Source organism: Protomyctophum bolini, assembly GCF_963924005.1.
Source record: "Protomyctophum bolini genome assembly, chromosome: 11".
NCBI lineage: Eukaryota > Metazoa > Chordata > Actinopteri > Myctophiformes > Myctophidae > Protomyctophum > Protomyctophum bolini.
In genome coordinates this window covers 28234627-28259514 of record NC_137872.1, presented here as the reverse complement: position 1 = coordinate 28259514, position 24888 = coordinate 28234627, and the positions used below count along the sequence as shown (strand labels likewise).

Genomic DNA, 24888 nt, shown 5'->3' with positions numbered 1-24888 from the left:
TTTCACGACTTATGCAAATTAAAAAGGTGGAATGATTGCACCATGGTAACAGATGAATTTCTAAACATCACAAACATAGACTTAGACTCTTAGATCACCTTTCTAAGTTAAGTAAAGCAAAGTTATAGTCATTTCTTGTTTTGGGGAATAAGTAGCTAATTAAGCTAATTTATTACTATTATAGGCCTACATGTTTATATACTTTTATAACATACTTTTATATGTCATAGACTCATAGCATTTGTCTGTGTGTAATTATAAGTGTGATTCGTACTTAATTGTAACATATACCATCTACACTGTAGAGGATTTAGTGCAGTTTACTGTAGATTCTACAGTAAACTGCACTAAATCCTACTCTGCTTATAATGAGTTAATGGAGAAACAATGATTGTCCCAAAAAAGTTACTCATTTGAAAATGCTATCATGTCTCAAAGTACTTATATGGACCCAACAAAGAAAATGGTAGCAAGGAGATTTTGCCACCAAAAATGTCCTTCACTTCTGGTCTGGCCCATGGACGAAATCACGCAGAACCCCAGAACATTATCATGACATACCGCAGTTCGGTTAGTTTTGTATGTTGTGTGCTCCACAGGTCCAGCAGTACAGTTTAAGAACCCAGCTCAACATATTGAGGTGAGGGCAGGACAGACTGCTCGTCTGACGTGTTCGTTCACGGGAAGCGCCCCTGTAGTGTCCTGTTGGATCACAAACAAAGAGCAGGTAGGCTACAGTGTTGCTTGTATTTACACCACATCATACCTGTTAGGAGCTGTCTCCCTGTTGTGTTATTTTATTTTGTAGTGTCATTTTAATGTGTTTTCTGCCCAGTTTCGTTGCTGAAGTTATTTATTTTTCATTTTTTACATTTGTTTTCCTTTATTTTGTAGTGATGTATAGTGTTTCCTGTTTTCATAACACCTGTCTTGACTCTTGTAGCCAATCATGTGTTGATTTTCAAAATGTTTTCATGCTGTGTCCTGTATCTGTGTTCAGTTTGCCTCTGCCAGTTTGTAACTTTACTGTGAGTACGGTATGTGTGTTTTGGCTTTTGCCTTTGGTGTTTCTGAGTTTTCCTCAGAATTCTACCCTGCCAATTTCATAATGTTAGTTCCTCTCTTTGGTACATTCTCTCCCCTTTTTGGACTGTTGCTGTAATTTACCGTTTTGTTTTTGAACTACTTTGCCCTCGATCTGCTTGGCTCTGAACTTGGGTCCTACTCTCCACTCACAGTGACAATACTGTGTATAGTATACATAACTCAGTCCTACCGTATAACCACTTTCTGTGTTGAAAATGCAAACATAAAGCCACTCATTCTGTTTGTGTCTCTCACAATGCAGATAGTGGATTGTGCGGCTGTGTGGACAGAAAGCAGTGATCAAAGCAGTACGCTTGTCATATCGGAGGCCCAAACACGGCACACTGGGCGCTACACCGTTGTCGTGAAGGATCGCAAAAGCTCCGCACACCACACTGTCACGCTTTCTGTTATCGGTAAGACCATGCTTCTTCTACCACTGTTGTGGCCACTGACCACTGACCAGTATAACAGAAAATACATTTTCAGGTAGGAGAGAGACAGAGAGTAGACATTTAATAGCTTAATATTTTGTTTCAGTTAATTATTTTCAGCATTTATCACCTTAATTATTTGTTCCAGTTCCAATTTAGTTTGCTCATTTATTTGTGTCATCACTTACAATTGCAATTGTCTAATCTGTATCCTGACTGCGTTCTCTATCCTGATTGGATAAGTTTAATGATAAAAGGCTGGAGAGACATGGAGACTCCTGTTACTGAACAAACATTAACCAATAAGTACATCACAAAATAGAGCGTATTAATACTTATTTTAACCAAAGACAATCACTTGCACTACCTTTGAAGTTTTACGATCGTCATCTTTCCCACCAGAACAGCCGCAGCCTCCTGCCTCCTGCCCTGTAGTGTCCATCATCTCCGCCAGCAGCCTGGTCCTGTCTTGGTCCGGTCCCAGTTACGACGGGGGCAGCGTTGTCCTGGGCTACGTGGTCCAGGTGAAGAGCCAAGGCCCCACAGACTCTGAGGGGGACTGGAGGGAGCTGACAAGCCAGTGTAAAAGCACCTCGTACAGTGTTTCTTCAGGGCTGAGGCCTCGGGTAGACTACTGGTTCAGAGTAAGGGCCTACAACGCTGCGGGGGTGAGCGAACCCAGCCAAGTGTCACCGCTGGTTAGGATGGAGCACAAAGGTGAGATATGTGGGATTGATTTACAACTAGTTCCATATTCTGCTCGCTGAGTGGGATTTTCACTCCCAGGATTAGTTAGATATAGACTACAGTATTTTTTACTCCCTCTGATATCCGCTATGTCCATATTTTCTTTCAGAGAAGCCACAAGGAGAGGAGTCCTTTCAAACATATACAGAGGTCACGGTAGATTCTACCCACAAAGTCACAGACCACTACAATGTCCTGGAGAAACTGGGAGTGTGAGTATCTGTCATGGCTAATTGCATAATGCTGTAAAAACACACCGCTTACATCTGTCTTCTATGATAACATGATACTATTATCAAGCCAATTTCTGGTTAACAAACTCATTTCTTCCAGGAAGCACGGAATGGCTCATTCCTGAGATACAGTACCACATTTGGCACATGTATTGGGTTCATTTCTGAGGAAATAATTAGCTTGTTTTTGTCTGATGGGTCAGTACAAAGATGGAAACTGTAGTTTATTATATAATGTCAAAACATGCAGAATCCGCTACTTCCACAAGATTTGTTTCAAGAGTGTTTTAGGTGACTACAGTTTACTGTCCGTCTTGATGTTTAATAATGTTGACACATTTTGGTTTTTAATCATTTACAGTTTAGACATTTAGCAGATGCTCTTATCCATAGTGACTTGCAAAGTGCAATATCTAAGTAAGCAAGTGAAAACTTGTCACCAAATAACTTGGTGTATTGCCAAGAAAATAGAGCGCAAAGAAAAAAAGATAAGTGCATACATTACCAGGATAAACATAAAACCTAGCATCTGTTTAAACATCATGCATTCTAATCTAAATAACAAGTGACCAACATCCATCTACACAAAAGGGAATCATGACTACTAGGGGGTGAGGTAGAGTCCACAGCTCTAATTGAAATATATGTATCGTTTGATGTTGTCTTTCAGAGTCATGTTTCAGAGTTATATGCATACTGTAAGGCCTTTTCCAGTCGTACAGCGCATGTGTACTTGCCTGTAGAGCTAGAGCCTGACTAACCTCCTTGTATTCATTCAATGTATAGATGGTAACGTTATAACTTAAACCTGTTGTGTTGGTTTTAGCACGGTACTGGTTTTAAATACAGCTGACAGTAATATGATGAATTTTCACGCGCAACATTGGCTCACTCTGGTACTGTTGGAGTTGGAGAAAAGTAGATGTCAGAGACATGAAGGGAAGTTAACTGAAGAGAAGCAGGCTTTATCTAGCGAACACCAGGTCCAAGAAAATGACCAGCTCTATGAGTAGGAGATAGGGGAGGTTGAATGAGGTACAGAAGAGAAGTAAAGCTGATGAGTGTCAGCCTGGTGGATGATGGATGAGGTGTGAAATTGAGACGGCATAAAATTCGTGGAAAGTGAAAGATAAAATATTATAGGAACACTTGGGAGATGTAACTAAACCTGTACCACCACCACAACCTTGGCCTGAAAGCCTGCGAATGTGGCTTTTCCTTTTGATTTATTTTCTTTATTCAGGGAAGCCCATTGAGAGCAAGCTCTCTATTTCAAGGACCCCCTGATCACAGCATATAAAACACAATGCATGTAATGAAAAACAATAACAAACAGTTGAACCGCATTTCAACATCACAGATGCAAATAAATGTAGTGTTACATGAAACGGGTCCAGTCACTATGTAGTGCGTCCTCAAGAAGCACCCTGAATGTCTCTATGGAGACCAATCGCTCTACTGAAAACGAGTGCTTCCAAACTCTGATGGCAACATGGCCGCGGTCTGCAGAAGGTCAAGAAGGATGTAGCGATCAGGTTACGTCGTAGATGAATTTGACAAATGTGTGATCTCACTGATCTGGATCAGCAAAAATCCTGACACTGTCTAAATTTCATTTTCTTGGACAAACTGAAAAAGTATTTTCTTTTCTTTTCCTTAGGGGAAAGTTTGGCCAGGTGTTCAAACTGACCCACAAAGTGACAGGTCATGTGTGTGCCGGGAAGTTCTACAAAGGCCGCCGTGCCAAGGAGAGGGAAGCAGCTCGTAAGGAAATGGAGCTGATGAACCACCTCCACCACAACAAACTGGTTCAGTGTCTGGCAGCATATGACCACAAGCCTGAGATGGTCATGGTCATGGAGTTGTGCGTAGTAATATAATAATAATAATAATAATGTAGCAGTACTGTATGTCAAGCCAAATTCATACTTCATAGCACAAAGTGTCCTCACTGAAAATAACAGATTTTCAATTGACACATTTGATGTGATGTGTGACATTTTTTAATTATTAGACTATTCAATCAATTTATACTTTTTTTTAACTTATATAGCATTGTACTCGTTTCACAAGGTTGTTACAGTATATTATATTAGACTATCTTAAATATAATCCTATAGTCACTCTGTGTGCTATCTCTTTAGCATTGCAGGGGGGGAGCTGTTTGAACGTATCGTGGATGATAACTTTGAGCACACGGAGCCGGCCTGTATGCATTACATGCAGCAGATGCTTGAAGGAATCGGGTACATGCATCAGAAGAACATTGTCCACCTGGACCTCAAACCTGAGAACGTTGTGTGTGTCGACCACACCGGCACCTCCATTAAGATCATTGACTTTGGATTTGCCAGCACACTGGGTGAGTAAAAGAAGAAGAACAAGCACATATATGGATATCAAGTTGTCCAGTGCCACCGATCCAACCAATATACAGGGTATGGGCATGTACTAATGAGATCAGGGATTTCCATATACTGTATGGGCATAAAAGGGACTCAAGCAGACAGACAAATACAGAGATGTCCATATATGGGCATAAAAGAGACAGACACCACGGCTCAGACATATCGGTCGGATCAGGGGTTGTTACAAAATGAGAGACACAAACACAGAGACAGACAGCTTGACATAACAGTGTCAGTAATTATTACAGTCATGAGTGGAACTTTTTAGATTTAGGCTTGGATTGGCGAAATAGCTAAATGACCACAAATGCATTTGAATGTAATAATTATTAAATTGTTTTTCAGACCCCAACACTCCTCTACAGGTGATGCATGGAACCCCAGAGTTTGTGGCCCCAGAAGTCATCAGCTATGATCCTGTGTGCTTGGCCACTGACATGTGGAGCATCGGAGTAATCAGCTACATATTGTGAGTACCGTAACTTACCCCAGTTTTAATTAGAAGCATGGATCATTTTCATTCAGTCTTTTTAACCTTCCATAATAAGTCTAGAATATTTCACTGGCATGTTAGTAAATCAGTGGTGTTGGTGAAAGTCTGAGTGGAAAATATGTCAGAAAGAATGCACGCACGCATGCATGCACGCATGCACGCACGCACACACACACACACACACACACACACACACGCCTTGACCTGTTTGACTACACTACTTGTGTGTGTGTGTGTGTGTGTGTGTGTCCTCATCAGACTGAGTGGTGAGTCTCCATTCCAGGGTAACAGTGACGAGGAGACCCTGGCCAATGTGACGGCAGCCCAGTGGGAGTTTGATGAGGAGACCTTTGAGGACATCACCGAGCAGGCCCAGAACTTCATCAGCTCCCTGCTCAACAAGGACCCCAGGTGACACTGGGACACCAGTTCATCCACAGCTAGCATGTGTGTGTTCTCTGCTGCTCTAAGTTGACTGTGGTTTTCTGAGACTTCCCTCACCCAGACACAAACCTTGAGACAACCAGGGTTGTCTTGTGTCTGAACTAAAATTCCCGCTAGGGAGAAACGGGATGGAGTCTTATAGTATTTAGCACACTAAAAAGTTTTGAAATCGTACACTTGTTTGTCTCACCAAATGACTGCTTAGCAGTTGTCAGTGCTTAGACAATGTTTATGTTATGGTCAGCGCTGCTCAGTGGTTCTTTCTCTTCCTTCTCTCCTCTCCCTCCTTTGATTGTCTGTGCAGCCTTACGTGTTTTGACCGTAGCCCTGGTCCAGTGCATTAGCGAGTTCTCTCTAACACTCTGCACACCTACAAAATAATCCCCTGCCGTGCGAGGTGTCCGACTTTAGTCAAAATAAACTAAACTACTTTGCTACTCACACCTCTCAGGACCCCACCTCTGTATAATTTTTGGGCATAAAATGAAATATTATACAGATCTGGTAAATGGGTCATTTATATTGACCAGATCTGTAGAGGGCGCTCTAAATACGATATGTCTGGCAGTGGTAGACATATTTTACTTTCTGCCCAAAAAAGGTATATACAGAGAAGGTGGGGTCCTGTGAGGCTTCCCACCCTGGAGAATAAACAACACAAAACAGCCTTTGTTTCGGTGAGTACTGAGTAGAAGGGTAGTTTATTTTATTTTTTACTAATGTCAGACACCTCTCCAGGAAGCAGAGGCGTTCCTGGCAGAATGTTGGAGAGAACTCTCTAACAAACTGGACCAGGGCTATTTTGACCTGCTAAACTCACAGGTATCTGATACATTTTCCTAATTCTTAGCACTGACTTCAGAAACATTCAAATATCCTGTCTAGTCGTAGTCTATACAGTTCTCCATAACACTGTCAAAGCAATAAGGCAAGTAACAATTTCTTGACTCGTAAACCTTTGTTCCCCCAACTGTCCTTTTTCTTCTCCTTTGTTGGGCTTTTGTTAGTTATCTCTGGGATAGAGTGGGGATGGGATCCAGGCCTTCCACCATTGCATCAGCGAAATGTTGCAAAACCAAAACAAGATTAATGTTTATACCTCTGTGTTCTGTTCCAGACGAAGGATGTCCTATAAGGAAGCCCTGGCTCACCCCTGGATGGCGACGTTTAACTCTGTAGACCCCGGCACGACCAAGAGCCTGTCCAAGCAGAAGATGAAGAGATTCCTCGCTAGGCAGAAGTGGAAGGTAGCCTGGCTTTTTTGCACTTTTTGGATTCGAGTTATTTTACCCTTCAATATATTGGAAACTGACCAGTATGACCACAGCCATCTGTTGTTGGCTCCGGCATCTAGACCAGTTGTTGCGGGAAGGGAAATCATATCTCATTCAATTTCACTCCTACTTTTTCAGCTATAATCTCACATTCTCATTCACTAAACTGTTTACACCCATATTTTGGGTGTAAAGGAATTTTCCAAACTTCCCACGTTAGTAGTCTGATTCGCTGTATGTCATTAGAATTCCTTATTCTAGACTACTAACGTGGGAAGTTTCCTTTACAGCTGAATAGGGTGACCATATGTCCCGTGGGACAGTCCCTCATTGCCAGGACTTTTCAGGCGTCCCACAAATTGAGACCATGTCCCACATTGTCCCCTAATAGTTGTCTCTCTTGCCTCTTTCCTGCAAGATGTGTTGTTATTATGTCTGTTAAAATAATAATAATAATCTGAATCTGGTCACTAAAAGGGCATCGAGGGCTTTCCTGTTGTTCTGTAGCTGCTGTCTATGAGGTCTATAGTGGCTCAGTGCAGGGTGACAGGTTTGAACTGCATGGCCAAATTGTGTCTCTTTATAGACAGAACCTGTATTCTCAGTTGAGATTCTGGTTGGTTTACATTACTGGTCAGGTCAGTGGTCAGGCTGCATTCAGGTGTTAAAATACCAACATAACAAGACAACTGAAAACAGAGCAGTCATGCTGGAGACAGTGTGGCCACAAGGGGGCGGGCCACGCTCATATTTTCTGGTCTTGTCCTAAAATTCAGAAATACTGGCAGGATATTATTCACTCCACCTTGGAGAACATTCTGTGTTTTGAGATACCTATGTCTGTTTCTTTTCTACTGTTGGGAAATATCCCTGAGTTTCTAACACATGATAAATATTTAATCAAGATCCTCTTAGAATCAAGTAAAAAAGCAATCACACGACGCTGGTACCAACAGGACCCACCAACGAAAGATCAATGGATGGACATTATTGAGGAACTGTATTCTATGGAAAAACTAACATTCATACTGAGACTGAGAGGATAAATTCTATAAAAAGTGGGAAAAGTGGAATCTCTTCTCTCAGCCTAGCGCAATAGGATTAGCGCATTGCAATAGGATTTCATTGAATGTTTGTTGTAATATGAAAAATGCAGCCTTTTTTCTTTTACTTTTTGTCCTTTTCTTTTCCTTTCCCGTATTGTCTTGTTAGTTGAGTTCTTTTTTTTTTGTCTGTTCTTCCTTCAATAAAAATTAAGTGAAAAAAAAATAAAAAATACCAACATAAATCCATAAGCCAGAGCTCCAAATGTGGGCTATGATGACCTAATCTGGGTTCCCAGGAGTTTTCGAGACGAGATTACCAAACGAGTAGGCAAAGCCATAGAAGACATTTTTTAAATTTCGATGTCAGGCCTAAATGGGTTAATATAGATTTTAAGTATTAAGTCGCTAACCCCGTCCCGTCCCCCCTGTCCCACACAAGTGATACTTCTGCCCCTCAAATGAACACTTTGGATCTAGTCACCATACAGCCGAAGTATGGGTGTAAGCAGCTTAGTGAATTGGGCCCAATCTCTTCTTTTTCTGCCTCATACAGAAAGCAGGCAAGGCTATGCTGGCCCTCAAGAGAATGGCTCTGCTCTCTAAAGGAGACAGCCATGGATCACCTGCAAGCTCCCGGGAAGGTGAGAAAATCCTTTCTCTGTAGCGGGACAGATCATCTCAGTGGCTCAAAACAAGGACTCATGTACTTTTCTGTGTAACATCTTCAAAGTTTAACGTTCTCCCATAATACTCCTTCTGTCCCAGATTGCCCATTGTCACCAGAGCAGGATCAAGCACTCCAGTCTCTGCTTGAGAGGCAGGGGGCTCCCCACTTCTCCCAGAAACTACAGGACCAGACAGTGACACAGGGCTCCAGTGCTCGTCTCTCCTGTCACCTACAAGGTATACACAGAAACATTTGTGCCATTATCTCTTCCTGGGACACTGTTACATTTTTTTAGTTTTATTTATATTTTCGAGTTATTATAACAATTATGAAAGTTATTATAACAATATCAAACTGACCAAATCTTAACTGATATAATCATGGATGTCTCAATTTAGTTTGAATACTTTTCAAAAAGTGGTTTAAAATGCATTAAAATGCAAAAACAACATTACTTTGACAAGAGATTGCTCTTAAATGTTGCGTGTGTGTGTGTGCTTTGGAAAATAGTTGGAAGTAATTATGCCATGAGTCGAACATTGACTGACCACCATAGTCCAAGTAAAGGCATCTTTTGTGATGAAATTGTCATAGTTTCAGCACTGCGTGAATTCTGTTTGTGTCCGAGGATAGGCATGGCTGAGGCATGGTAACGCCCGCCTGCCTGTGACTGGTCTACTGAATCCCATCACACACTGGGTGCGCAGCGACGCGGCAACGCCTGGAAAATAGAAGAGTGGCGTATCGGAGCGTCAGGCGAGGCATGAACGCGCTTCAGACACCGCCGGTGTGCGATAGGTTAATTGAAAATAACGGAGGCGGCTGTTTTGACGCGCGGCGTTCGCAGACGGTGTGTGTAGCCCTTCACACTGCCCGTCTTGACTGTCCTTCGAGACGAGAGGTCCCTGGTGAGATTGAGAAATAAATAATAGGCTACAAGAGAATGACAGCTTGGCACGGATTTGGGTGTGTTCTAAACAAAGTGCTAGTGTTGTTTATCGTTTATTAATCTAATTATAGTAAACTAATACTATTACACTAAAAAGGATAAAGATGAAGGGAAAATAGACAATAATGTTTCAAGTTTACACATACAAATTACAAAATAATCAACACAAACACTTTATTTTAGAACACACCCAAATCAAATCATATTATCGCATGCATGTTCAATCAATTATTCCATCAAAGCAAACGGCATAAACAATATTAGTTTGCCTCTTCTACAAAAAATAAAACGTACAAGTTAGCGTTCTCTTGTACCATACATGATACATATACCATACCACCACGGAGTGACCTCGCATCAGACTATCCAGCATATCCACCTCGGTCAAGGACAGTCAAGAGCGGCAGTGTCTGTAGGCCAATCACAGGCAGGCGAGGCGTTACCATGCCTATGCTCGGACACAAACGGAATTCACACTTCAGCACTGAGTGGGTTAACTTTGTTCTCCATTTAAACAGTTGTTTTGTCACTTGCAACTAGGGATTGGGCAGTATGGATGTAATACATCTCTGTTTACCGATGGTATGGCGATATTGAGGGATACCTCAATAAACGTTGTTTTGTATGAAAAAAGAAAACTCTGCCACCCACTCTGTCTTGACAGGCTACCCGGACCCAGAGGTGATCTGGCTGTGTGGGGAGCAGCCTGTGGAGGAATCATCTACAGTGCAGATTGAGTACGAGGATGATGGCCACTGTACCTTGGTCCTGGCCCAGGTGGACCCTGGTGATGGCAATATTTACACCTGCAAAGCCACCAATGACCAGGGGGAGGCAGTCTGCTCTGCCAGACTCACTGTGAAAGAGTAACAATGTATTCATAAATGTGAATGGATATAGCAGTACATAATGCATACTTACACGCATAATGCACTCATAAACACGCTAGGGATTGTGGAATATATTGTGTTGTTCTGTATGTACATTGCTTATATTTGACTTTATTACAAATGTGAACCGCAGGACTCTGATGTACAGGTGTATTTTTCAGGTACATCAGATATTCAGCCATCAAATTGTTATGCATTTTGTACTTTTCCAAATGTATAGACATAAAGTACATTAACATTATGAATGAACTTTAACACCTACACAATTAGTGTAGCCTACAATTATATTTCTAGTGTCACTGTGCTATTTCGATAGAAAAATGTCTAAGGTAATGACGTACAGCACATTCCCTTACTTACAATTGTAGTATGAATAAACCATTCAGCTAAGATTTTGCATGTTGAAAGACCCATCCACAAAAACAAACAGGAATCATATGGCAAAGTGTTGTGCATCATAGGATGTTCATTTGCCTGGAGCTCCAAGTAAACAGTGGACTGACATTTTGGTAATATCAGCCATGTAGTCATGCACATACACTAGCATCCATAGAGTTGCTAGCATCTCACCATTGTCTTTGAGAGACAACAGGATTGGGAGAGGTGCTGACGATCATTGAGAAATGGAAGAAGTAAATCACTCGGTAGTTCTTATGAATGCACTGTATACTAGAGGGGGTTTCATATGCAGACCACCTCTGTGCTTACTTGTTAGGACTTTAAAAGGTGCAAAGGATCTCTGAGAAAGGAAAGCCCACACACACACACACACACACACAGCCAACAACCCTGGATCCTGCAGGAATCTCTTGCAAGTCCCACAATTCACCAGAACACGGGAACTTACATCTACTACAATGTTAAAGGGTTTCTGGGGGAGGACCCCAGACTGCATGCAATCATACAGAGAGAGATGTTCACTTTCCCAGAGTGAAATAGACCTACACTGCCCCCTACTGTCTGCAGTTAGCCATGGTTAGGGCAAAAAATGAAAGAAATCAAAACCCATGACAAACCTTTTGTTAGATCTTGAGAGATTATTGTACAAAACCATTTGCAGCTCAGTGTGAAGAAAGGAGCTGGATGTGGATTGGGTAGGGGATTAATAAAGTATTTATATTCTATTTATCTCGCCATCTCCTGTGACTGAGACCATAGTCAAGAAGGTATTTGTTTTCAGTAATGTGCATGTCACTGAATTGTGGTAGGATTTAGAGTGCAGAAGTGTGAGAACTTTAGCTGATCTCTCTCTGAACAGACCAAGCGTAAAGGCACATTTAACAGTCCACCCATAAACATCAGCATAATCATTTGCCATCACTAAACTCATCTCATCGAGTCTGCATACGGGCCGTCCTCATGTGGTTGATCAACTGAAAAGAACTGATGATTTTCGTTTTTTATTTCTTACCACAAAAAACATATACATTTAAAGTAAACAAATTAACGTTTGAGGTATATAAATAATTTAAATTCAAAGTGTGTTCTGTGTACACATCAACAAATAATACAACCACAGTGATGTAAATAGGTTTTCAATGTAATGAGTCCCAGGATGCAGGGATGGTCTTTTAGATGAGTCCCACTTCAACGACGTTAGGAGTCATATTTTGCCATTTTTACATTTCATTCATTCCCATGGTTATGAAATGGTAGAAAAACAAAACAAAAAAATTATAACTAAAGCTAGCAAAATAAACTAGAATAAAAAACAGTACAGTAGTACAGTAGTGCATCCCATGGATGCAGAGGTCGTTTTATTGGGTCCCTTAACTATAAACTGCGTTTTGGGATGCAAAATGCACCCCATTTTAATCTCTGCAACCACAAAAGAGAGTTCAATAACTTCTACAAGCCTTCTACATAAGGCAATATGTACAGTATGTTGGGATTGGGGTGGAAGGGAGACACAGGTGGAATTTGTAACCTATAACCTGTAACTGCCCATATAGGCCCCTTTTCCACCAAAACATCTTTGGTTCTAGAACAGGTTCTGTTCTAGATTCTTTCTATGAACCGGTGTCCATCTTTTGGTTCCAGTTTCGAATCAACTTTTAGGGTTCTGAATCAATTCATTTTCGGTGGAAACACACTGAACTGTTTCAATATTAGGCGGGGAAAAAAGATCCGAACTGTTTTAACTCCAGTGGAAAAGGGACCATAGAGGTATGCAGGTCAAACGATGACTCCTCATATTGACTGGCTCCTTGTCGGTTCTCAGTGGAGAGGGGCCAGGTGTGTTCCGTAAAGCTTGGCCGCTCGCGATTCAAAGGCACCAACCATCTTCTTAACCACGTCATCGAAGAACATGGTCGCCAGCTGAGAGTGCAAAGGGGACTTGAACTCAAACAACACCTACAGAGAATGGAGGGTGGACATGTGTCAGTGTCATCTTCACTGCTCCAAGGTTATGCTTAATTGTTAGATCTTGTGTGCAGGTAGTAGGTATACGGTACGTAAGAGTAAACCCTTTTTCTGTTCGGCTTCCTTAATGGTTATTAAATCCAATCCCACTAAATAACGAGGTAAGACGTCATGTGTCCGACAGTGTGTGCCCCCTTTTTTTCCTACTATACAATCCCAATGTGATGCTGAACTGTTGTGAGTTGGAGGACATACAGTGTATTTATTTGCACTTACATAAAACTCCAACTTGCAGGAATTTGGTTGGTCCTTAGCTCCAGGGCCAAACCTCCATATTGTCTCAAGATGGTTGAAGAGGGATCCATCAGTACTCACAGCCTGTTTTAAAACAAATCACTTAGTTACAAATCACTTGGCTGACAGACAAACGACCTGAAGCCCATCCTGGTCTAGACTGCTTCTTTAAGACTTGTCCTCTCACTCCTCTGGAGGAATACGATCGATTCATTGACTACAGCTAAATTACTACTGAGCCAAACAATGACAATAATCGAATGTTGCCGGTTCACTATCCATACTTAAACAAAGTAGAAAATACAAACTATGATTGTTACACAAAGACAAACTCCTGCATACTGTCTTCAAATGCAGTTGAAAAGTTCATTAAGCGAACAGCAACATTTTGGTCTATTTGACCTTCATCAGGCTATCTAATGAAGGTTGTGTGCATCTTGAAGACAGTGTGCAGGAGTCTTTTCCTTTTTCAGTTCATCAGGCACTTGGTTGTCCTTCTACGCACCTGTCACCTATAGGTGTGCAAAAGGTGCCTAGCTTTAATTTGTTTTACACCAAGACACTTTAAAATCCCAAACCGCTAGAAAGCTAATTAAATAGCGCATCAGTGGAGCAATTTCCCCCTTCCTTCATCATGACGACAATATGGACTTACCCTGACTTGATAGTTAGGTACAGTTGTGACGTCAGAGATGTAGCGCTCAACAATGGGTGAAAAGCCTATTTCCAGTCTTGCTCGCACTTTCCCGTTGCGTCCCTTCACGATTTGAGACTTCCTGCACCAGGGAACAAAGTGCTGGTATTGGTCCACATTAGCCACCACGTTGTACATCTGCTCTGGAGTATACCTGAAAATACAGGAGGAAACAGACTTTAGCCACCCCATTGTACTATACATATGCACTGGAGTAATTCCATGGAATTACCCTGGTGGAGACAGTCGGTGACGAGACAGCAAAAATGAAACCAACAAGGGAAAGACAACCTCTGATTGTTGACAACAATGGAAGGAGAGGATGGGGGTGAAAAGAGATGTGGCGGACCTGGGCACTTTGCAAGCACTGAAAATCTGACATTGTAGTGTGTGACTAGTGTCGACGAAAAATCCATGGGGCTTAGCTCACATGGCTACACAAACACTAGCATCACTGATCTGGGGGGCATGGATATTCTGTGAAAATATGTGTTGAGAGTTTGTAGGTCAGTTGTTTTCTGCTATGAGATTTGGGGTAGAGGGAAAAAAGGAGCGAGCCCAGTACAGACCCTGGAAGTCCTGTCAATTAAGTATTAAGTGGGTTAAATTACCTGGTATTGAAGTATTTTAAGTAAATCTAAGGGTTTAGTGGTTAATCCCTGATAAGGAGTTGGGAGTGTTTTACAAATCTGTATGAGGTGAGATCCAGTGAGCGAACTAGGCTGGAGCAATCAAAAAGTAACAGTACTTGGCCTAAATATCAAGGTACAAGGTTGTACTTTATTGTTACATCTTGTGTACATAAGAGTAAAACGTATTTTTGTTTGGCTTCCTTCAGGCAATGCAGCAGCATAGATAATACTTACAAACAAACAATATATAATAATAAAGCTGTAAAAATATATATTTTTAAGTTATTTATGTAAACAACTTCACAGCATATTAGGTAGGAACAGTTCAAGTATATTGGTGCAAAGGATAAAAGGACAGGAGAGTTGTGAGGGATGGGGGTAGCGGGGGTTGGTGTTTCCCTTGACACTTTCTGCATATGCCGGCAATGTATGTTAATTCTGTTATTCTGGTATTGTAATGTAAACACACTTCAGTGTTCTGTAAACTGCCATTGTTTCCACAGGAGGCGAGAAGATGTAAGGGAGCCCTTGTTTTCGTCGGTATAAGACAGCTGATCCCAACAGATGATTCAACACAAAAGGTGGGTAATTATGAAAAACAGACCCCCCCCCCCCAGGCTGTCAGTTGAGTCAGCTGGCCAACGCCAGGCCTGGGGCTATCTTCAGTTAGATCACATCAAACGTTCCGTGCAATAGTGTTAAAATATAACAACAGTATTAAAGTCTTATTAAATATAATACACATTAGCATTGTCATATTTCCCATCACAATGAGATGACATTTCTACAACAAATCACATGTAAAAGTCTACTGGTCAAGTATAAATTGGCCAAACGTTTTCTTTGTGATGACAGCAACTGGACCCTGATGCCTCTGACCGGGTTACATTTGCATCTAAGCTACTGTGGGAAAGGGATTTTGAATGTTCTATTTCAGATGGTGATTGCGTTAAAATCCGCAGGAATGGGAAGGAAATGTCAAGAGAATGGAATATACTGGAGGACACCGTCAAGACTGTTCAGAGCGGGCCTGTCTGAAGGGCCTGGATGTTGGGGAGGTGTCAGGGACAAGGATAGTACATTGGTGCATATTATTAGTAATTGTTGGAACTTACCGTAGTGTCCTGCACTCAGAGAACTCCATTCTTCTGGCACGGATGGGAGAAACCAGGTTGAGGAAGCTGCGGTTTGGGATGGTGATGAAGGAGGAGGCAGGGGACGGGGGCACAGATGACATGATGGACACTTTGGATAGGGATAGCCGGGTAGACTGCTTTGCAGTACAGGCTGGACAGGAAGCCAGGTGTCTGGGAACAAGTTAATTATTATTACATTATTATTATTACATGGCATCATTATGATATATTATATTATTAGTGTTAGTGTCTCATTTTCGGTGGCAATTACACAAAGAAATAAAAATAAACCATAGTGGAAACTGCATATCCCCTCCATATCCCTGCCATTATGTGCCATCTAAAAAAATCGACTTAGTTGGTTCCACTTTTTATTTTATTTTATTTTTGGTATTTTGAGATACTATACAGATACGAAACTGGCCCCCATAAAAAAAGGAAAAAGAAGAAGAAAAAGCATAGCACTGTAGCCTAGTGGCAAATATAGTAGCAAAGTGAGTGGCAAGTGGGTTTAACGTAGTTTAACATAATTGAATGCAATCAGACAGGACTTTATTTTTTTTGGTTGTATGGGCTGGCAAGGCCAGAAATTAGTTTTTTGCCACTCAGTAGGCGTCCCGCATAACTTCCAGATATATGATGATGATTCAGTCTATTGCAAATATTTGACCTCAATGTAAACAAGCCATTGTGCTTTTCTGGGTATTTCAATCCTCTTTATAGCAGACCAACGTTACAATACTATAACGTTGCACTATTTGGAATGATAACCCCCTTTCAGTTTAATATTTTCAGACAGTCTAGATAAATCGCACAATGACTGTATTATAAAAAACTCTTACCTGGTAGGTTTAAAGTTTCCTCTGATAAGATTGGAGGAATGCATTTCAGTCATCTGCCCAAGCGCCCGCACGAATATGTTGGTCATACTCATTTCGATCGGAGAAGATTGAGAACCAACTAACCAAGATAATATATTTTTTAATCTCAACGCGGTATTGGTAACACTGTCCCAGACTGTACTGTACTCTACTCACACTGACTGTACTAACTGTAGCCTACTTGAGCCGGTTCATTTGTTCTGAATGTTGATTAAGTGTCGCCTGGGTGTCGCGTTGCTCAACTAGTCAACTTGCCTACTAGCAGTGACGTAGGGGAAATGGGAGGCACTTACTCGGATTCAACGATGATTTCATCGACCAGGGAGGTAAACATAACAAAACGTGAGTGCAGTGAGTGACTGTGTCATCATGGTTGATTTGGCTTGCCTTATGGCTACCGCTACGGTAGTTTCACGTGATGTGTGTCAGTGTGCATGTTCCTAAAGCAATACGGTTCTCAAACTTTTTAAGGACCCACAAAAGACCCCGCAACCACTTTATCCATGTAGGCTTAGCCTAGCTAGGCTTAGCCCTGGTCCAATTAAGGCTAATGTTGGCTATACAAAAATAGCAGATACAGCCTTGGACCAGGGCTAAGCCAACATATACATGGATAAAGTGGTTAAAATGATTGTGATTCCTAGTATGTTAACAACTACTTTTGCTAACCCCCTGTTAAGGGAACCTCCTTTGAACCCTCCCATTATAAGGATCCCTGAATGGGAGAACCACTAGCTGTCCCAGAGCCTACTGATGTGCATGTTCACATCATGTATACTTTAAATTATATTATTATTATTATTATTTATTTTACATTTTGGACAAAATGGCCATATTTACATCGAGGTGCCCACCTATCCTGTTACCTATGTGTAACCAGGTAGACCTGTTACTATGGCAGCATCAGCCAGGTGCTCCTTGTTTCAAATTAAGGGTGGGGTTTATTGGCAGACAGGTTTAAAAGGGCTGGGCTGCTTTCATTCAGGGGATCCCCTAGCTTGCTCTATCTGAGGAGGACAAGAGTTTGAAGGCATGGCTTTTCCTAAATGTATCAGCATACTGGCTGCCTGCAGTGAATTAGTATGTAGAAATGCCCTTATTCCATGCTGCTGTGCTCCTCCTCCGGTACGCCAGCCAATTATTTTAAAAGAACAAAAACGAAAAGAGAATAAAATGCCTTGTTTGAAATCCCAATATATCTTATTTCCATGCTCAACCTTGGTCACACGGACCTGTGCTTTCTATTGTTAAAGAGGACCTTCCCTCTAGAAAAAGGTGGCGTAGTTTAGTAGGCATTAATTATATTTTATTATTCTTCTCTCAAAAGTCCACCCTGCTACATTTGGAAATATCAATGATACATATCGTATCCGCTGTCCTAAACCAACTGTCTGGTGAGCTGCATTAAAAAAATACAAATTCTTCCTGCACAGTGCAGTGCATTACGTCAGTCAGAATATATCTACAGGCCTATACAGATACATATCATGTACAGATGCCTATGGTAGGCCTATAGTTGTTAGACATTCACGGAAAGCCAACTTTACGATGCTTTAGTTGGGTTTAGGAGCATAAACATAATGACTATATAAAATGCACTTCCAAACAAAACTTATTAATTTTCAGAACAATTCCATGCCCCTAAAAACTATTATTTACTATACTATATTATTTTTTGCCAACGGCTGATTCGGTCTGGCTTATTAGCCAGGCTACCTAAAAGCTGGAACAATACAGGAGTTATCTTTGGTCAACTGTCAACACACAATAAAATAGTTTTTTAGTTTAGAAAGTGTATAAAAAAACACAAACTGATGTTTGTGTTTTTTATTTTATTTCATATTCACCCGAAAGGGTGGAATACTGACCAAGAATAACTACTAGCCTTCAGATAGTTTAGTAATTACACAAGTAGGCTATTAAGTTATTTTACTAAGTTGTTTTTTGTAAAGCCTAGTTTTTGTTTTTATTTCAGTTAGCTGCCTAAAATGTCTAGCCTCAATTCTGGTTTAATTTCTTTCATTAGCTTTAGTTAACTTTACTATAGTAGGCTACTATAATCACTTTAGTGCTGGGTCCAAATGAGGATCTTTAGACTAGAATTATTGGGGCATCCGATTCATTGTGAATCTCAGTCATATTTATTCTTTGGGATATTTGTGGGAACATCACTGTCCCAGCCAGGGCTCTTGCATAAGATAGAAAACACAGGTTCAAGCATTATGTGACCTGTGAGAGACGTTTTCCCACTCACACACTCACTCACTCACTCACTTTATTTTATTTCTTTTTTTTAAATGTTTTTACCTGAAACTGTTATAGAGGGATGTCACTGTATGTCATCAGTACTTCAAATGTCACATACCGGTAACATATGTTTTCAGTTTTCTTACACTTGGCTGATCTATGAAAGAAAGTACTCACATTTTGGAGTATCAGACAAGTATCAATACTGGCATACTGCAGTGTATAGAATAAAATAAGTCAACAAAACAAGTCAAAATCCTGAATTAAAATTGTGAGCTTGTACAGTAGATTCAAATGGCCAAAATGTATATAGGGCTGAAATGGTTAGTGTGTTTTGTAATAGTAATAATAATCCAAATTTACAAAATAATCTACTTTAAGTACTTGAGCTTTAGTTACTTTCCACCACTGGTTCAAAGAGGACACACACTGTCAATGAACTGAAGGCTGGTGTGGACCGGCTGCTGGGAGTAAATAACCTTGATTGTTAAAGTAAACAAGTTCTACGTGAAACAGTCACTTTCATTAATTTAAGGAGAACCCCCCCCCCCCCTTTCATAAACACCCTGATAATTTGATCTATCAGTCACAACACAAATCATATCCAGAATAACAGATCATATCGTATGCCCCTGAGCAAGAACAGGGTGAGAATGTGAAGCGTGCGTGCGTGCGTGCGTGCTTGCGTGCGTGTGTGCGTGCGTTCGCACTTCCCCTATTCTGGGTCAGAGGACCAGTTCCTCTGCTGGGTGGAGCCTGGAGGTTGTGGAGAAATGATTATACCAGAATAAACTGACCTGAGAGGACTATTTATTTATTCCGTCTCCCACCTAATATCCAATTTTTATTATTGTGTGTTTTCCATAACCTACAAAATGTCCATAATACAGTATATCTCATATGCCATTTCCCCAGGTCTCAAAATAAAAGTGTATTAATATGTGTATGGCACTGATGTACTGTACATTATGTCACATGAATTTTACTCAATCATCAATAATGTGAATTCACACGTCAGATTAAATCATTTTTTACTTTCGAATAATTTTAAAATATTGCGGAAATGGCTGATCTACAGCTATTAGCTGATAGCTGATCTATCTATTTCCGCATCCTTTCAATATTAGAAAATGTATGACATTGTTTTAACTTGGAAAAGATAATGGCAATTTTGGCAATTATGTAATAACTGTGACAGGCCTAGTGATGTTGATTCTGATTCTGAATCAAAAAGGAGTGAATGATTCCATTCATTCCTTTTTTCTGTCTATCCTCTATCCCTTCCTTTTAGGTTCATGATGGGGGGGTCTTCAGCATTTTAGATAATGTTGTCAACTGCACAGTAGGTGAGGCAGTATTTCTACTCAATCTTCAATACAAGCAAACTGTATTGAAAAAATTAAATAAAAAAGCATCATTATATGACACAGTTTGCCACCTGACATTTTTTCACTGCTATAATAACGGCACCACAAATGAGCTGTATATAGGGGAGTGCAGTAACTAGATATTTGCTCAACTAGAATGTAGAGAAAGATCCATGGGATCGAAACATGTGTATCCTACTTATATTTAAAAGTATGCTTTAAGAATTGTAGAAGAATTGTTAATTGATTCTTAAAATTAACATTGCGGACATCGGGTGGGTAATTATAGATTCAGCTACATTTCAGCTCACCGAGGAAGATAATCAACTTTCAGCCAAAGTGGTTTTGAGCTAAGCTGTTTCGACGACTTAAACAGCCCAATAATCAGTGGAAGGTGAGGTGTTGTCCATGATACACACTGGGGGACAAATAACTGGCTGGGAAAGTGGAATGTTTAGATTCACGTGGCCTTGTGATAGTGAGAAGAATGAAAACACGAGACTGAGAGCTTCCCTCCCATTTCAGCGTTTTATCCTTTCACATACTGTATCAGAGCAGTCTGCAGGTCGTCTCCTTTTCAGTGCTCTTTCTCCGCAGCATATAGAATCAATAGGCAGGTGAGCCGGGCCCCATCATGGACCAGAAGGTGGTGCTGATCACAGGTTGTTCCTCAGGGATAGGCCTCAGTCTGGCTGTCAGGCTAGCTTCTGACCCAGACAAAGCATTCAAAGGTAAGCAGCGTTATCACAGCATCGCATGGCATTAGATGTAAGCTTAGCTAACACAATGCTGCTGAATGCTTGTAGGCCTACTTTATATTTTGCTTGTGTAAGTTAGTGTTGAATATAATCTTCTTGATTCTTTGTTTTATGAAACAAAAATTACATTTTCATTTTCTTAGATAAGTGTGATTTGAATTTAAATAAAATGTTACTACTTTATGTCAATGTTTTGCTAAATTCCAGTAGAACACATTTAACGCCTTCTTAAGTCATGTTGCTAAACACTACTATCTGTATAGTCTACGCCACAATGAGGAACCTAGCCAAGAAGGAGCGTCTTTTGGAGTGTGTGAAAGACTTGCACAGGGACACCTTGGACATTCTTCAAATGGATGTGACCAACCAAGAGTCCATTCTGGATGCCAGGGAGAAGATTGTGGAGAAGAAAGTGGACATCCTGGGTATTCACTGATGGCACTGACACCACATATAAAAACCTCTTTATATATTCCATCTCTCTGTGTTCTAAACTGTGTCTGTGTATTAATGTATCTAGTAATGTGTGTGTGTGTGTGTGTGTGTGCGTGCGTGCGTGCGTGCGTGCGTTTACAGTGTGCAATGCTGGTGTGGGGTTGGTGGGGCCACTAGAGATCCAGTCTTTGAACACAATGAGGCAGATTCTGGAGGTCAACCTTCTGGGAACCATTCAGACCATCCAGGCCTTCTTGTCAGGAATGAAGGCCCGCGGCCAGGGCCACATTCTGGTCACAGGCAGCATGGGCGGACTTCACGGTTAGTCACAATCGTAACATTTGAATTTGCGATTGTAATACAAATAATTCTGATTAAGGGACGATTCATACTCCTATTTAGTGCCGGTTTGTCGGTTTGAGAATGGTCCCCGACCGCCGACCAGGTTTGAGAATGGTCCCAGATTCGTCTCTAAAATAGTTTTTTGGCATCGTACAAGGACTATAGCGCTGACAAACAACCCCTTCAGCCAATCAGCGTAACCAAAATATCTGACATCATCTCCATTCTACCTACGTCATGTCAGCCATGTTTTCTTTTTGGGCTTGGCCCTGTCTTATAGCTGCTTGCAGCTATATTTACTAACATTAATAATGGTGAATTTACATTGGGTTGCAGGTCTCCCCTTTAATGAGGTGTACTGTGCCAGTAAATTTGCAATAGAGGGAGCTTGTGAGAGTCTCGCTATCCTGCTACAGCATTTCAACATCCAGTGAGTCCAGACATCAGATGTGTAATAATGAATTGCTACTGTATAGGCCAAGGCATAGGCATAGCAGTGGGTGTGTTTTTATGGTTCCACTGAAAAATCGACCATTCATTTCCCCCCTAGCCTAAAGATTTAAAAAATATATTTATATCAATTATTTTAAGCCTAAAATCAAGCCATCCATCCTGGTGAATCATGATCATAAAACCTTTGATTCTGTGGGAGGGGGGGGGGGGGATAATATTTAATTAAATAATATAATACATTTAATTTAACCCTTTGTTTAGCATTTTCCACAGAAATAATCAAAGGTTTTATGGTGATTCATGATTCATCAGGATCCTGGATGGCTGGATTCTAGGCTTAAAATAATTGATATAAATATTTTTCTAAATCTCCATGGGGAAAAATGAATGGCCGACTTTTCAGTGGACCCAGAACACCACTCCCACTGCTATGCCCTATTGCATCTCTGTTAATGTGACTGAAACTAAAGCAGTGTATTGACTATGTTCCCAACCACGCAGAGTATTTTCAATTTCGATATACTTTTACTTCTACTCCGCTACATTTCAGGTCCAAAATTTCTACTTCCACTCCACTACATTTATTTCAACACTTTAGTTACCATAGTTACTTTGTAGATTTTTTATTAATATTACAAAACATACATTATCCACTTCAGCCCCATATACATTTCAGCCATTTGAAAATTGCAATGCATTGTGAGCTTGTAGATCGGCTATTTTCAAAAGATTTTGTACACATTTTGAACTAGTGAAATTGGACATTCTGCAATATGAGTACTTTTACTTTCAGTACTTTTAGTAAATTTTGATGCCGATACTTTGTACTTGTACTTGAGTACATTTTGAATATGGGACTTCTACTCGGAGTACAGCTACATTGCAATATTTATACTTTTACTCGAGTAAAACATTTGAGTACTTTTCCCACCACTGCGCATGCAGCATGAGCCTGATCGAGTGCGGCCCGGTCAACACAGACTTCATGAACAACCTGCAGAAGGTGGAGCCAGGCGAGACGTCTCTCCAGCAGGTGGACGCCCAAACCCTCCGCCTCTATGAGAGATACCTGGAGCACTGTGCCACCGTGTTTCAGAACGCAGCGCAGGACACGGAGGACATCGTAAAGGTAGGCCTCTATGAGAGATACCTGGAGCACTGTGCCACCGTGTTTCAGAACGCAGCGTGTGCAGCAGACAGACTTTTGAAATCATTGAGATGAGTTCTATCAGTGGTGGAAATAAGTAACTAAGTACATTTACTTAAGTACTGTCCTTAAGTAGAATTTTGAGGTATTTGTACTTTACTCAAGTATTTCCAATTTCCAGTACTTGCAAATATTGTACTTTTACTCTTTTGAAAACTTTGTGTTAACCACTTCAACCTAACTTCAGCCCTATATTTAGGCCATTTAAAAATACCCAATCTACAAGCTCTATAATGCGTCTAGCCTACTTTTTTACTTAATGAAAAATGTGATAACCACTGTACTGTATATCGAATCTGCCACATTATGTATTATAATTTTGTGCATTATTTTGTTTCCTATGTTTTTGTATGTAAGGTATTTCTGGAGGCCATCCAGTCTTCCAACCCTGCATTCAGATACTACACCAACAGTGGTTTGCTGCATGTCACCAACCTGAAGATTACAGCACCAGATGGCGCACGGTACATCAATGCAATGAGCAAACTAGCCTTTTCAGCCTACAGCGCGGAGAAACAATAAATGTCACGTACAATCTCTCGCACTCTGTTTTCCCTCTGGGGCATATGATCTGTTACCGTATTCTAGATACAATTCTGTAAGATTTGTTTTGTGACTAATACATCAAATCATCAGGGTGTTGTTGCTATGAACCTTTTAGATTATTTGAAAACATGGGCTATAACCCATCGTTTTTGTCATTTTTTTCAAATCCTCAAAAATGATGAAAAACGGCGTGCCATAGTATGCCGTACGATATGGGCTATAGCCCACGGTCCAAAATGATGAGAAATGAGGCTAACTTTTTTTTATCAAAATTTCAAAAAACATGGGCTATAACCCATCGTTTTTTTCATTTTTTTCATTTTTTTCAAATCCTCAAAAATGATGAAAAACGGCGTGCCATAGTATGCCGTACGATATGGGCTATAGTCCACGGTCCAAAATGATGAGAAACGAGGCTAACTTTTTTTTTTCCCAAAATTTCAAAAAACATGGGCTATAACCCATCGTTTTTTTATTTTTTTCAAATCCTCAAAAATGATGAAAAACGGCGTGCCATAGTATGCCATACGATATGGGCTATAGCCCACGGTCCAAATGATGAGAAACGAGGCTAACTTTTTTTTTCAAATTTTCAAAAAACATGGGCTATAACCCATCGTTTTTGTCATTTCGTCATTTTTTTCAAATCCTCAAAAATGATGAAAAACGGTGCGCTATAGTATGCCGTACGATATGGGCTATAGCCCATGGTCCAAAATGATGAGAAACGAGGATAACTTTTTTTTTCCAAATTTCAAAAAACATGGGCTATAACCCATCGTTTTTGTCATTTCGTCATTTTTTTCAAATCCTCAAAAATGATGAAAAACGTCGCGCTATAGTATGCCGTACGATATGGGC

General features: G+C 40.6%; 3 protein-coding genes across 5 annotated transcripts in view; 2 read left to right on the top strand and 1 right to left on the bottom strand.

The window, feature by feature from the left end:
- The window catches only part of mylk5 (myosin, light chain kinase 5), a 54837-nt gene extending 43959 nt beyond the window's left edge, over positions 1-10878 (top strand). For all 3 annotated transcript variants that reach the window (XM_080775864.1, XM_080775865.1, XM_080775863.1), the window contains 12 exons: positions 600-727; positions 1349-1502; positions 1923-2237; positions 2377-2479; positions 4161-4364; positions 4645-4862; positions 5254-5377; positions 5660-5812; positions 6963-7092; positions 8719-8806; positions 8931-9068; positions 10446-10878. In XM_080775864.1, coding sequence (XP_080631990.1) covers positions 600-727; positions 1349-1502; positions 1923-2237; positions 2377-2479; positions 4161-4364; positions 4645-4862; positions 5254-5377; positions 5660-5812; positions 6963-7092; positions 8719-8806; positions 8931-9068; positions 10446-10651 — 1961 coding nt within the window. In that variant the 3' untranslated portion in view covers positions 10652-10878. The remainder of the gene's footprint in view (positions 1-599; positions 728-1348; positions 1503-1922; positions 2238-2376; positions 2480-4160; positions 4365-4644; positions 4863-5253; positions 5378-5659; positions 5813-6962; positions 7093-8718; positions 8807-8930; positions 9069-10445) is intronic.
- Positions 10879-12428: 1550 nt separating this feature from the next.
- On the bottom strand, positions 12429-16818 carry LOC308324049 (coenzyme Q-binding protein COQ10 homolog, mitochondrial). The gene is made up of 5 exons (XM_080775954.1): positions 16634-16818; positions 15771-15962; positions 13985-14177; positions 13312-13413; positions 12429-13026 (listed from the first exon to the last, which is right to left on the bottom strand). Exons 1-5 carry the CDS (start codon positions 16723-16725, stop codon positions 12889-12891), a joined length of 717 nt encoding a protein of 238 aa, XP_080632080.1. The 5' UTR covers positions 16726-16818; the 3' UTR covers positions 12429-12888.
- Positions 16819-20218: 3400 nt separating this feature from the next.
- On the top strand, positions 20219-24197 carry hsd17b1 (hydroxysteroid (17-beta) dehydrogenase 1). The gene is made up of 7 exons (XM_080775501.1): positions 20219-20680; positions 20884-21017; positions 21308-21469; positions 21621-21800; positions 22158-22251; positions 23220-23403; positions 23839-24197. The coding sequence occupies exons 2-7, from the start codon at positions 20921-20923 to the stop codon at positions 24001-24003; spliced, it is 882 nt and encodes a 293-aa protein (XP_080631627.1). The 5' UTR covers positions 20219-20680; positions 20884-20920; the 3' UTR covers positions 24004-24197.
- The last annotated feature ends 691 nt before the right edge of the window (positions 24198-24888 follow it).

Excerpts from the sequence above, each read along its gene's own strand:
- LOC308324049 (XM_080775954.1), bottom strand. The coding sequence starts at position 16,725 with ATGAGTATGACCAACATATTCGTGCGGGCGCTTGGGCAGATGACTGAA. Across the intron at positions 14,178-15,770 it reads TCTGAGTGCAGGACACTACG|GTATACTCCAGAGCAGATGT; the intron begins GTAAGTTCCAAC and ends CTGTATTTTCAG. Across the intron at positions 13,027-13,311 it reads CCTGCAAGTTGGAGTTTTAT|GTGTTGTTTGAGTTCAAGTC; the intron begins GTAAGTGCAAAT and ends CATTCTCTGTAG.
- hsd17b1 (XM_080775501.1), top strand. The coding sequence starts at position 20,921 with ATGGACCAGAAGGTGGTGCTGATCACAGGTTGTTCCTCAGGGATAGGC. Across the intron at positions 21,018-21,307 it reads CCCAGACAAAGCATTCAAAG|TCTACGCCACAATGAGGAAC; the intron begins GTAAGCAGCGTT and ends CTATCTGTATAG. Across the intron at positions 21,801-22,157 it reads CAGCATGGGCGGACTTCACG|GTCTCCCCTTTAATGAGGTG; the intron begins GTTAGTCACAAT and ends ATTGGGTTGCAG.